Here is a 14,269-nt window from a genome sequence, read left to right as displayed (position 1 = left end):
ACCTTTAACAAATATGAAGTGTCCATCCTTATCTTCCTTATTTTGGTTGGTTTAAAGCCTTTTGCATCTGCGAGTAGGATTGCAATGCCTGCTTTTTTCTCCTTTCCAGTTGCCTGCAGTATAAATGACCATCCCTTCACCTTGAGTCTATATTTGTCTTTTAATGTAAGATGCGATTCTTGTATGCTGCAGATATCTGGCTTGAGTTTTTGGATCCAGTCAACCAACCTGTGCCCTTTAAAGGACAATTTAAACCATTCACATTAATCGAGAATATTGATAAGCCTTTTGAGAGTCCAGTGGACATTTTTAATCGTTTTGCATCTGTGGAAATTAGAATTTGATCAAAATTTTCTCGGTGGGTTTACTTTTGTGGTGGAAGGTTACACTGGTCTATATGAAGGATAAGTCTGAGAATATCCTGGATAGCTTGTTTAGTAATGGCAAATTTCTTCAACATGTGAATGTCGGTAAAGTATTTAATTTCTCCATCGTAAATGACACTTAGTTTAGCTGGGTACAGGATCCTGGGTTGAAAGTTATTTTTGTTTCCGGAGATTAAAAGTCGATGACCATCCTCTTCTAGCTTGAAAGGTTTCAGCAGAGAGATCTGCATTTATTCTAATATTCTTGCCCTTGTAGGTGATGGTTTTCTTTCGTCTGGCTGCTTTCAGAATTTTCTCCTTCATATTAACTTTAGTAAAATTGATTATGATGTTTCTGGGGGATGTCTTATTTTGGTTAAGTCATGCTAGAGTTCTGAAACTGTCTGCTATCTGAATTTCAGAATCTCTTGCCATGTCTGGAAAGTTCTCCTTCATAATCTCATGGAGAAGAGACTGTATGCCTTGTGAAGCCACTTCGTCTCTTTCGGAGATCCCTATAAGATGAATATTGGTTTTCTTCGAATCATCCCAGAGCTCCCTGAGAGAATGATCTGTTTTTGCCCTCCATTTCTCTTCCTCTTTGAGAGTTTGGGAGCGTTCGAAAATTTTGTCTTCAATGTGAGAAATCCTTTCTTCTGCTTGCTCCATTCTGATACTGAGGGATTCTACTGTGTTTTCAGATCTTTGAGGGATGCAACTTCTTGCCTCAATGTGTCAAAATCTTTGGTCATTTGGTCTTTGAATTCGTTGAATTCTTGCGATATCTTTTGGGTTACTGCTTGGAATTCTAATTCGATCTTATTTGCTATCCAGATTCTGAATTCGATTTCTGACATCTCAGCTATTTGTGCATGGGATCTTGTGCTGTGTCTGCCCCATTGATCCTTGGGGGAGTTGATCTGCTCTGATTATTCATATTGCCAGAGTTTTTCTGTTGATTTTGCCTCATGATTGTTTTTCGCCGTTGCCTCTGGTCATCCTCAGAGTTGGGGATATGTCTCTCCAAGATTAGACCCCAGTGGATTCACTCTATTGTTGCTGGATCTTTGTAGGGAGTGACCCTGTGTAGTTCCTCTGGGGCTGCCCCAGCCAGGGAGTTCTGGTTGTGGAAGCAGCTCCGGAAGCACACCCGGATCCAGCAAGAGGGTGGGAGGTGGTGCACATGGTTCTGGGAGTTCCGGGCTCCCAGTGACTTTGGCACAGAGACCCCGAGGCTCCAGCAGTCTCTGGCCAGGAGAAGGGCTCCACTCAGAAGCAGGGAGGGCTCCGGAGTGCACGCGGCTACCAGAGTCCCTGGCCAGACCAGTGGCCGGTGTTGAGGCCGGGAGGGTACAGGAGGGAGGACGCCAGGTTGCGTTGCTCCCGCTGTTCCTGGTCAGGACGTGCGGAGGCCTGGCGGGCTTTGCGCAGCTCCTACTGAGGTCCAGGTGGCAGCCTACCTTCAGTCTCTCTCCCAGCATACGAAGCAGAGCTGAGCTGCTGGGGCATCGGGCAGGGGAGAGCACAGCCAGGTGCTTCATGCGGGGCTCTTGGAAGACTCAGGTCACATTTGCTCAGACTGGGCCCCCCAGTTGCTGCGTCCCCCTAGTTCCAGGCTCTATGTCCCAGACGCTTCCGGGTCTGAGAAGAGGAAAGGTCCTCCACCTCCTTTTCCTCCTCTTCTAGAGCTGCTGCCGTGGCTGCGCTCCTCCCCCAGCTTGCCGAGCGCTGGACACCGCCCGCCCCCATGACCGCCTTCCAGGCTTCCCTCCCGGGCCGGGGGATGGCAGGGGATCTCCTCTTTGGGACTTTTATTTGCCTGTTTTTTCTTGTTTCATTTTTTGTGCGTGTATTGTGGTTTTGTTCTTGTTTTGCAAGGAAATTTACTTCATTATATGAAAAAAATGCTTACTATACCTACTTATCATCAACATTTTAACATTAATTTATTGGCAACATAAAATATGGGGAAATACAGTGCTTTAATTAGGTAGTCTGATCATGTGGTTTATTATTTATATTATATGAGTTACTGATTTAAAAAAATAGACCACAATAGCCACAATAGCACAAACTCGAAACTTTATTTTACTTTATATTTGATTACTTTTTTAAAGAAATGGACACTTTGCTTCTTTTTTTTTTTTTTTTTTTGTAGAGACAGAGTTTCACTTTATGGCCCTCGGTAGAGTGCCGTGGCCTCACACAGCTCACAGCAACCTCCAACTCCTGGGCTTAAGCAATTCTCTTGCCTCAGCCTCCCGAGTAGCTGGGACTACAGGCGCCGGCCACAACGCCCGGCTATTTTTTTTTTGGTTGCAGTTTGGCTGGGGCTGGGTTTGAACCCGCCACCCTCGGTATATGGGGCTGGCGCCTTACCAACTGAGCCACGGGTGCCGCCCGACACTTTGTTTCTTAGTGAATGTGGTTTAATATGTGTTAAGCCATATGTAGCACAGTTATTTTTGGGAAATTAAATTGGGATATCAAGGAAATATCCCTCTTTAATTCAGTTGGGTAAATGTTTCCTTTCCCCACTTCCGTCCTTTATGTAGTGAAGGACTCAGACTGATGAGGATCAAATCCCCTTGGGCAAGTTACTTAGCTCTTATTTCTTCTTTTCCTCCCTCTCCCTCCTCTTCTGTAACAATTAGGATTTTTAAAAAAAATTCACTTTGAAAAAACTCTAGATTTATAGAAAATTTGCAAAAATAGTACCCAAAATCTCCATACTTCATCCAATTTCCCCTTAACATCTTATAAGACCATTGTAAAATTACCCTATTCAGAATTATGTAATTGAATAAGTTAGTACAATACTATTAACTAAAAATTTATCTCAAATTTTACATTTTCCAACAGTGTCCTTTTTTTTGTATTTGGTTGTCATATTTCCTACAGTCTATGACAGTTTCTTATTTATTTATTGACCCTTCTGAAGAACACTGGTCAGTTATTTTATAGATTGTCTCTCAATTCATATTTGGTGCTTTCTATAATTATATTGAGGTTGTGCATTTTTTACAAGAATACCACAAAAAATGTTCATGAGTCCTCTGCATTACATGTATAGCAGAGGGTTCGTGCACTAATAATATCTTCTACTTTTTTTTTTGTTTTTTTGATACAGAGTCTCACTTCGTCACACTCAGTAGAGTTCTACGGCATCATAGCTTACAGCAATTCCCAACTCTTGGGCTCAAGTGATTCTCTTGCCTCAGCCTCCTGAGCAACTGGGTCTACAGGTGCCCACCACAATGCCTGGCTATTTTTAGAGATGGGGTCTCGCTCTGGTTCAGGGTCGTTTTGAACCTGTGAGGTCAGGCAATCTACCCCCCTTGGCCTCTCAGAGTGCTAGGATTACAGGCGTGAGCTGTGGCACCCAGCCCAGTATCTTCTACATCTTGATTACTACTAGGTTGAACTTAACACATTATGTTCAAGATCCCTAGCATTCAAAATATAGTTTTAGGTTATCTAAGTTTTAACTATTATTCCTATTAAGAAATGCATTCTGGGCTTGGCGCCTGTAGCTCAGTGCCTATGCCAGCCACATAAAATAGAGCTGGTGGGTTTGAATCCAGCCCCGACCTGCCAAACAACAATGACAACTACAACCAAAAAATAGCTGGGCATTATGGTGGGCGCCTGTAGTCCCAGCTACTTGGGAGGCTGAGGCAAAGGAGTGCTTAAGCCCGAGAGTTTGAGGTTGCTGTGAACTCTACTGAGGGTGACATAGTGAAACTCAGTCTCCAAAAGAAAGAAATGCATTCTGCCTTCCAGTACACATACACTGCATATATTGTGTCACGAAAAGTATGCAGTTGACCCTTGAGCAATATAGTGTCTGGGGCCCTCTGTAGTAAAATCTGTGTATAACTTTTAACTCTCCCCAAACTTGATTAACATATATTTTGTGTGTTATATATAATATTATATGCTGTATTCTTAAAGTAAGCTAGAGAAGAGAAAATGTTATTAACAAAATTGTAAGGAAGAAAAGATAAATATTTACTGTTCATTAAGTGGAAGTGGGTCAGATAAAGGTCTTCATTCTCCTTGTCTTCACATGTAGTGAGCGCAGGAAGAGGAGAAGTTGTTCTTGCCGCCTTGGGTGTCGGAAACAAAAGAAGACCCATGTAGAAGTAGACTTGCCCAGTCTGAAACTGTTGTTTAAGGGTTAAATTGAAAATCTGAAAATGTCCGGTGTAGGTTAGCGTGGATAGTTGTCCCTGGAATCTTCAGAAATTGGTTCTAGGTTCCACCTCAGAGTTTTGCATCTGTGAATGTTCACGTTTCTTATATAAAAATGGCATAGTGGGCAGCACCTGTGGCTCAAGGAGTAGGGTGCTGGTCCCATATGCCGGAGGTGGCAGGTTCAAACCCAGCCCCGGCCAAAAAACCATAAAAATGGCATAGTGTACATACTTCCTCCAATATACTTTAAATTGTATTTAGATTACTTACTAATACTTCATAAAATGTAAATGTATGTCAGAGGTGCCAAAAAAGTATACACATTTTTTGAGAAGGAAAAAACTGTATTAAATTTGTAACACTCAAGTCATGTTTGCGTTCTGCCATTACAAAAGGTGCGGAATGTGACTCCTGTTCATCTTTATTTTCAGTATATGTTGAGTATTACAATTTTAGTATAGTTTTTTCCTTTCTTACAATGAATATAGACTTTTTTGGCACCTTCTGTAGTTGTTATAGGGAATAATAACAAGCAAAAAAGTCTGTGTTCAGTGCAGTCATAATTTCTTTTCTGACCAATTTGAGCTGCATTGGTTAAATCCACAGACGTGGAGCAATAGATTCTTAGGGCTGACTGCACATACCTGCCAGGGCGTGTGGGATGCAGCAAGGATATAGACTTTAAATTTAGGCAAATGCAGGTTTGTATCCTGGCCCCACAATGTGAACTTGTGTGGGGCACGTGGGTTTTTCACACTAAAGTTTCTTCACCCGTGGAAAGTTTGTGAGGGTTTGGTGGTAAGTGTTAAGGGTCCAGTACTTGTGCACCTTGGGCATTTATGGTTCCTGATCACTCACACCTATGTGCCATTTTAAGTTGGATTTTTCTTTTTTACTAATTTATGATTTTTGGTCCTAGAAGATAAATCATTTGTGGGTGAGAGGCACTGTTTCCAGTCCAGGCCCTGTAATAGAAATTAACAAGACACCCAAATAGGCGTCACAGGCAAGGCTTTTTTGGGGCTTTTGCTGGAGCACCAGGGAGACAGCACAGAGGAAAATGGGTTCAGAGGAGAGTTTCTTTAAAGAGGCTTTAGATGGGGTGCCGGTCACATACACCAAGGCTGGCAGGTTCGAACCCAGCCCCGGCCAGCTAAAACAACAATGACAACTGCAACCAAAAAATATCTGGGCATTGTGGTGGACGCCTGTAGTCCCAGCTACTTGGGAGGCTGAAGCAAGAGGATCACTTAAGCACTGAGTGCCAGAGCACTCTACCCAGAGTGACAGCTTGAGACTCTGTCTCAAAAAACAAAAAGAGGCTTTAGATGGGGAAGGGTGCCATGCACGCATGTAGAGGGGGAGGTTTCTTTGCATCTGTCAAGTTCTGTTACATTCTTCGTGCATTGTATGTCTCATTCGTGTCTTCAATCTCCACTCCAGGCATGATTTTTAGCATTAAAATGAGATTATTATAAGGAAAAGGTCGGGGTAAAGTCAGTATGGGGGTCTCTTCTAACTTGAGGTGGATAGGTTCAGTTTCTGTGTGGCCAAGTGTCTTACCAGCTTACCTCAGCAATCTTGTTCCTGAAAAATATAAGACAGGTGGTTTAGCCCTTTCCTTATGTGGGTATGGGCTGAATTCGGTTGATTAGGAAAGTGCTTTAGTTTTCTATCGCTAATAAGGCCACATTATGCCAGGAGAGGGGCCTATATCCTGTCCCTGTGCTGTCTCAGTATTATGAGCTATGAACCTGGTGATGTAAACAGAAGCCAGGTTAAAAAGAATCTTGAACACTATGATTAGGGGTGGGGACTTTATTTTGTAGATTTTTTTTAGTTCTATTTGCTGTCCTGAAGAAGATGCGAGAGGTGGCATCCTCATTAATTTACCATAAGGCATGATAGGTACCTAGGCTCAGAAATAGTTTTCTGATGACAAATTTAGAAGGAATCTATCTCAGAGATTATCATCTGAATTCGTGATACCGATGAGAGCCAGAAAGCAGTTAATTCATTTCCATGAAGAGAGTCGCCTGTGCTCTGCGTGACCTTGGTGTCTCTTGCTTGTGGTCTCAGCTCCAGGAGAAGCCAAAAGATCAGGAAGTGCTTAGTGAGCGTGGGATCAGAGCAGGGGTGATGAGTAAGGGATCAAATGGGATCAAATAAGAAAAACATATTCGTTACAGAATAGGGCTGTTCTTGTTAGTGGGGCCAAACCTAATCTGCAGGTTGAGGCTTTGCCTCCCTGCACAGTGGTCAGAGGCACAGTAACGGTGAGTGTCTTAGGACTGTTTCCTCTGAGCCGCCATCGCTCCTCAGGCCCCCTTAGGATTGGTGTACAGGGCTGCACATGGAAACTGACATTGGAAAGGGGAAGGGAGTGATAGACTTGAGAGAGTTTGGAGATAAAATGCACAGAACTTGGTGACAAAGCGAGTCTGAGGGAGGAGGATTTAAAATGCAGTAAGATTTCTACTGCTAGACAGAGAACCTGGGCAAGGATGTAATTTAAGTAAAGGCAACTGTGTGAGCAGAAGCACGCAGGTGGGAAAGTATCCTCTGGGAACCACAGTTCGTTAATACGATATGTGAAATCCAATGTCACTTGATAGGCAGTTGGGACTTCGGGGGCCTTAAATGTTGGACTAGAGTGGTAATGCTTTCTCCGCAGGGAGCCGTGGGGTCACACGTGCTTTAAGAGTAATGTGTTTAAATAATATTTGTGTTTAATATTTGCTGGTACTATGGTAAACTCATGTTTTTTCAGTAATTATTTGCATTTTTTTCTGCTTTCAACCAGGTGATTTGCTATCATGTAGTTTAAATTATTTAATATTTTAAAATACGCTATAAAGACAGAGACAACTTCATTAATATTCTGGAATAGTCCCTCGAAGGGGTATTTATTTCTCAGAAAATTTATCTCATGGGACAATTTACCCACTTGTAACCTCAGGCAACCTCAGTGATTGTTCTGAAGAGGTTAAAGTAAACTGAATTACTTGAATAGAATTAGACAATTGGAAACAATTGTTATAGTGTGGAGATAAAATCTTGAAATACAGTTAACTTTTCAAAACATTCTCTCGAGTCCATTTGAGAAACTACCAAGTAGTTTATTCCTTCACTATTAGAATCATAGTTACCATACTTAAAATTTTAAACTACTTTAAAATGAATTTCCTGCTCTAAAATGAATGAATGAATTAAGTTATTTTAATATTTGTTTATTTATTTATTCTGTCACCCTGGGTAAAGTGCTGTGGCTTCATAGCTCACAGCAACTTGAAACTCTTAGGCTCAAGCAATCTTCTCGCCTTAGCCTCCAGAGTAGCTGGGGCTACAGTCATGTGCCACCATGCCTGGCAAATTTTTCTATTTTTAGTAGAGACGGGGTCTCTCTTTTGCTCAGCTGGACAGGAACTCCTGAATTCAAGCAATCCACTCACCTTAGTCTCCCAGAGTGCTAGGATTATAGGTTTGAGCCACCTGGCTTCTGAATTTATTTACTTGCTTATTATTTATTTATTTGTTTTTTTTTTAAAAAAAAAAAAACAAGTTCTCAGTTGCCTAGGCTAGAGCACAGTGGTGTTATCATAGCTCACTGTGGCCTCAAACTGTCAGAGCTCAAGCAATCCTCTTTCCTCAGCCTCCCGCATGGCTGGGACAATAGGTATACTCCACCAGGCCCAGCTAATTATTTTATTTTATTTTATTTTTTTGTAGAGACAGGATCTCACTATTATTCAGGCTAATCTTGAGCTCCTGGGCTCAAGCAATCCTCCCACCCTGGCCTCCTAAAAATGCCAGGATTACAGGCAGGAGCCACCACATCCAGGCCGCATGCTCTAAAACTTAGGCTGAAGCCCTTATTATTTGAGTGTTTATCTCTCAGAGTATCAAACAGGGAAAAAATAAAGAAACAGACTAACGGTTTTAGATCTGATTCTGGACTTTGGTCTTCCATGTGAATGGCAGGTGAATATGGCCCTAGGAACTTACTTTCCGTTTCCAACCACTCAAGATTTTCTTTCTTTCTGCCGTCTTTTTCTTTGAGCTTGATTCTGCCCTTGGTCTATGGGTGCTTGTTTTTTTCTTTTGGCTGCGACCAGCAGAGGCCATGGTCTGTGCCGGTGTGCCTGCCAGTGGTGAGTGGGAAGGACTGGTGCTACCATTTTGTCTGCTCCTCAGAATAGCCTCCGAATTCCCAACTCCTGTGATCTAATAAATACCCAGAATATTTTCTTCTGAGGCATAGATGGATCAGACTTAAATTAAATCTTTTTTTCCCACCGTCTTCTAACAGCACCAGGGTTACTGTGAGAAATGCGTTGACATCGATAGCCGTGTAAAGGGCAGTGGTTAAGATAATCTTAGTTGGAAGAGGAGAAAAAAGGAACAGCCCCGAGGACACTGCCTCCCCATGTCCACCAGGCCTTTTATCCTGTCCTTTGCACCCCTTGCTGAAAGCCCTGCTCCTGCTGATAGAGACTTGGAATAGGGTGTGGCATGAGTCTCTAAGTGGGGGGAAGGGATGGCATGAGTCTCTAATCTTACTTCTACTACAAGAGAGAGATTTTCTTGACATTTAGTTTAAATCTCCGATCGCCATTTTACCACGTGTAATAATATTCTACAGAATATTTTTTGTTTTTTAATGACTAGAATGAGGGAATTTCTAATGAACAACTTAAATACATACAAATGAATCTTAGGTTTGTGAATGAAATAAAGGTTTGCAACATTATTACATTGTCCGTGTATATCGAAGAGTTTAAGTATATTTTATTTTACATTCAGTTACTAGTTAAGTTTTTCTGTTTTATGACTCACTTTTAAAGTTACCCTAGGCCTGCACGGTGCCTGTGGCTCAATGCAGTGGAACGCCGGCCCCATATGCCGGAGGTGGCGGGTTCAAACCCAGCCCTGGCCAAAAACTGCAAAAATAAATAAGTAAATAAACTTAACCTAGGCCATTTTATCTCAGGGAAAACTGATGACTCTTGCTACTCCTTTCACAATCTGCTTATAACTAATAGAATCTTGGATTCCTCAGGAACTTACCCTACATCAAGCTTACAACAAAGGGTCCAGATTGTTCTAAGAAGCTAACAGTTTCAAAAGCGTGTTTAATGGCTCAGAGTTGTATGATTCCTTAGATAACTTTGATTAACAATGAGAAGTAATTTTTTTTTTTTTGCAGTTTTTGGCCGGGGCTGGATTTGAACCAGCACCTCTGGCATATGGGGCTGGGGCCCTACTCCTTTGAGCCACAGGTGCCACCCGAAGTAAATTTTTTTTTTTTTTTAAAGAGACCGGTTGCCTACCATAGACAGCAGTGGCATGATCCTGGCTCACTATGTCCTTGAATTGCTAGGCTCAAGTGACCCTCCTGCCTGTCTCCCAAGTAGCTAGGACTACAGGCTATACCACCACACCCAGCTAATTTTTAAATTTTATTGTTGGATTTTGTTACGTTACCCAGGCTGGCTTCAAATGATCCTCCTGCGTTGGCCTTCCAAAAAGCTGGATGCTGTGAACCCCTGCACCTAGCCCCATAATAGTCTTAAATGCTAATATTGTCTGTTAGGCGCTGTCTTTTTTTTTTTTTTTTTTAACTTCAACTTAAATGTTATGTGATTCTTTGATCTCATGTTATTATTTTTTTCCACAGAAGGCAATATGATTGTTGTTTTTATTCATAAACTTTTAAAAAATTAATTTTCCAACTATTGTCTAAAGACCTTATTTTCCCAAATCATTTGGCTATAAATGTCTCTATTACCCTGTCCCTAACACTTTTAAGGATGTTCTCATGCTTAACCTCAGCAAACCCATTAGAATCAGGAAATGAACATTGATAAGTTACTAACATCAAATCTTTAGCTCTCATTCAAGTTTATAGACGCTCTGTTTGCCTCTTTTTTTTTTTTTTTAGATATTTCCGTCTATCTGTTGAAATCTTTAATCTGATTATGCATGTGGACACCTTTTCCACATCCTTTAATTTATTAAGCATAGTTATTTTATAGTTTCACATCTGATAGTTTTATCATTCGTTTCTGGTTCTGGTGTTTGCTTTACCTCTTGGGAATGGATTTTTATTTTCATTTCAAACTAATATGGGGGTACATATGGTTAGGTTTCATAGTTTGCTTTTGAATGGTTAAAGTTTGGGTTGTAGCTGTGCTCTTCACCCAGGAGGTGTACAGTATACCCATGCAGTGTGCCCATTTGGAGGGAATTTACCCAACTCCCTCATCCCCTCCTACTTATTTGAATTTAACTGAGTTTTTCTCTCACACAAGCTCGTAGTTGTTAATCTACTTGTTCTAATTCAGTACTGAGTACGTGTGATGCTTGTTTTTCCATTCTTGTGATGCTTGATTGCATTATCTCTTGACAATAGATTTTTTTTTTTTTGCCTGCTGTTTTGTATGTCTCATAATTTTTTATTGAATTCTGGGCATTGCTTGTTAAAAAAAACAGTAGCGATTAAGGTAAATAATATTTATAACTGAAAATTGGCATTCCTCTCTGTCAGGGCGTTAGCGGTCAGCTGGAGGTTGATTCAATGTATTGAGTGGTTGAAGCGGGTTTGGGTTTTATTGTTGCCATAGTTACCTTTAGTTCAGCACAGACTTCAAACTCCTCCTGTTATCCTGTGCACCATATGGGGCCGGAGTTCCAGAGCAGGTTTTTCTTGGTGTTTCTGCTCCACCCTCAGTCCTGCATGCCTTTGCCATAGGAGAGATCTCTTTTCATGTCCCTTCCCCTACCCCAGGAGAGGTCACCTTTGCTTAGAACTGCACAGGAAGAGGCAGTGGGGACCAGGGCTGGGGAAAGCAATTTTCAGTGTTCCTGGTTTAGCTAAGGTCTTATCAGACTCTGTGTTCCTTGGGCCCAGGGGTGAAGCTTTTCAGCATTACTTTTCCTCTTTGTGGCAGGCAAACTTTGCCTTGTATAGGTGGAATCTTGGGCCAGGCCGCACCCTGCAGGGTGCTCTTCCCTCCTGCTCAGACTGTAGTACCCTCCACCCGGACCCTCCTCACACAGCTGACTGCTATGCTCTGGCTCACCTTAATGAATGTAGGACTGATTTGTTCAAGAAAGAGAAGGGGGAAGAGGGAAGAAAGGGGAAGGGAACCAGTAAGACTGTGTACTTCTGTAAGAAAAGATTGAGCTTCTGAGTTACTGGCCCTCTTTTACTATGAATAAACTGATAAATCTATTTTAAATATCTGCATTTTGATTTTCAAACAGGCTATGAAGTTCATGGAATGGAAAAAATACCAGAAGGACCAGCACTTATAATTTTTTATCATGGAGCTATTCCCATTGATTTTTACTACTTCATGGCTAAAATTTTTATCCACAAAGGCAGAACTTGCCGAGTAGTAGCTGATCACTTTGTCTTTAAAATTCCAGGTAAGCTATTACTGGAGATAGTGATATAAAGATGTTTAATTAACACAACCAAATTATATGGTAGTCTGCCTTGAGCTCTTTAGTATTGTTTTTACCTTTTTAGGGTGTAGTAACTCTAATTTAGGGTGGAACTCTAATTTGGGAATATTTAATTATCACGTTTAATAAAAATAGAAACATTATGGCCAAAAATGTTATTTCTTTGTTAGTGAGTATTTAGTCATTTTTGTAAGTTACACTCTTAAATGTAAATAATGTTTTAAAAATAAATTGTAGTTTTTGCCAAATAATTTATATCTTGGTATAGAAGGTAGTTGAGCTTTCATATGATGAACTTTTCTATGAGATATTGATTTTTGGAGTTTAATATTGTTGTAATTAGAGTTTGATAACTGTCACTTTGATCGCAAATCCAAATTAGTAAAAAGAAATTAGGATATATTTCGTTCTCATATGATGACACAATATTGTTACCACCTTGAAGGGTACATGCATAATTATGTCTATTGTAAGACTTGCCCAGTAGACTTCATACCTCTCAGATTTAAGACTATATTCTTTTTAATCGGTTCATGAAGTTTTATTATCTTTTAAGAAAGATAAATTAACTGAATGATTTTAAACATGATAGAGTTTTACAAAAATCATTCTTTTTTTTTTTTTTGAGACAGAGTCTCAAGCTGTCACCTTGGGTAAAGTGCCGTGGCGTCATAGCTCACATCAGCCTCAAACTCTTGGACTCAAGTCATCCTCTTGCTTCTCTTTTTCTGTTTTTAGTAGAGATGGGGTCACGCTTTTTGCTCAGGCTGGTCTCGAACTCATGATCTCAAGCAATCCACCTGCTTCTACCTCCCAGAGTGCTAGGATTACAGGTGTGAGTCACCTCACCCAGCCTACAAAAAACCCATTGAGATTAAATTTTATTTTCTTTTGCCACTAAATCACCAGAAAGGAGCCAAGAAAGTTGATAATGGGGATAAAAAGCCAACACATCTACCAGACAAACATAAACCAAGTGAATTACGTAATGATCTACTTTGGTGCCTTCCATAAACATAATTAATGCTTTGGTTATCCTGTGTTACTAAAAAGCCATTTGTACTTTATGTATAAACTAAATTGGCTCTAAGGTCTCCCTTTGAAAATTAACACTGTCCCTGTATAGAAGATTTGGAAACTAGAGAACTGAAGAACATCATTATAACCTTACCATTCTACCGTAATTATTTCGATTTATTGATTTTTTAAATTTTCATATTTTCACATATTATTCAAAGCATTTGTGTTCTCTGTTTTAAGATTTAATATTAATATTAGCATTTTACATTAATTTGCATGGCTTATAAGGAAATGTTTAGGGTATGACTAAAATATTTACTTTGCCAGGTGCAATAGCTCACGCTGATAATCTTAGCACTCTGGGATTGCCCGAGCTCAGGAGTTCGAGACCAGCTTGAGTAAGGGTGAGACCTTGTCTCTAATAAAATAGAAAAACTAACTCGGCATTGTGATGGGCACCTGTAGTTCCAGATACTTGGGAGGCTGAGGCAAGAATATGACTTGAGCCCAAGAGTTGGAGGTTGCTATGAGCTATGATGCCACAGCACTCTACCCAGGGTGACAAAGTGAGACTCTGTCTCAAAACAAACAAACAAATAAATAAATAAAATATTTACTTAACTATAATAATTTTCTCTATGGACCATTACATTGTTTCCTTTTCTTCCTTTATATAAATAATAAAATGGAATTATTTTTAGCATTTGACTTTTTCAAAAATTTCCCCCTTTATAATCTTTTTAATGTTTTTATATTGATTACCTTAAGTCTTTCGTTGCTTTCTCAAGATATAAAATCATTGCTCTTCTTAGTTCAAGAGGTTTTATATTTAGTCTTATAATTCATGAAACTTCTGTTCATTCATTCATTATGAGAATCCTAGTTTAATTTCATTCATTATGAGAATCCTAGTTTAATCAGTGTGCTTTTAATACAATATAGGCTAAAAATTATTTTAAATCTTTTTTTAAATTTTTTTTTTATCTTTTGTTATTGTTTGGGATTCATTGAGGGTACAAAGAATTAGGTTATACTGATTGCATCTGTTAGATAAAGTCCCTCTTGTAATTGTAACCTGCGCCCAAGTGGTGTGCCATACACCGTGACCCACTTGCTTCACCCTCCCCTCTCCCCACTTGCCTCTTCCCTACCCACACCTTGTATGAGCTCATTTGCTGCCTTCATGTTAGAATTGAGAACATTGGATTTTTGCTTCT

General features: G+C 40.2%; 1 protein-coding gene across 2 annotated transcripts in view; it reads left to right on the top strand.

The window, feature by feature from the left end:
- TMEM68 (transmembrane protein 68) overlaps positions 1–14,269 on the top strand; it is a 54,957-nt gene that overhangs the window by 16,311 nt on the left and 24,377 nt on the right. The window contains exons 1-2 of one of the 2 annotated variants that reach the window (XM_053558423.1): positions 11,967–11,993; positions 12,771–12,865. In XM_053558423.1, coding sequence (XP_053414398.1) covers positions 12,814–12,865 — 52 coding nt within the window. In that variant the 5' untranslated portion in view covers positions 11,967–11,993; positions 12,771–12,813. Of the gene's footprint in view, positions 1–11,828; positions 11,994–12,770; positions 12,866–14,269 lie in introns of those variants that run through there. The other variant, XM_053558421.1, reaches the window with a different exon arrangement.

The sequence above is a fragment of the Nycticebus coucang genome, chromosome 13 (genome assembly GCF_027406575.1).
Source record: "Nycticebus coucang isolate mNycCou1 chromosome 13, mNycCou1.pri, whole genome shotgun sequence".
Classification (NCBI taxonomy): Eukaryota; Metazoa; Chordata; class Mammalia; order Primates; family Lorisidae; genus Nycticebus; species Nycticebus coucang.
Note: the sequence above shows the minus strand (reverse complement) of the source record. Positions and strands in the feature narration are given on the sequence as shown.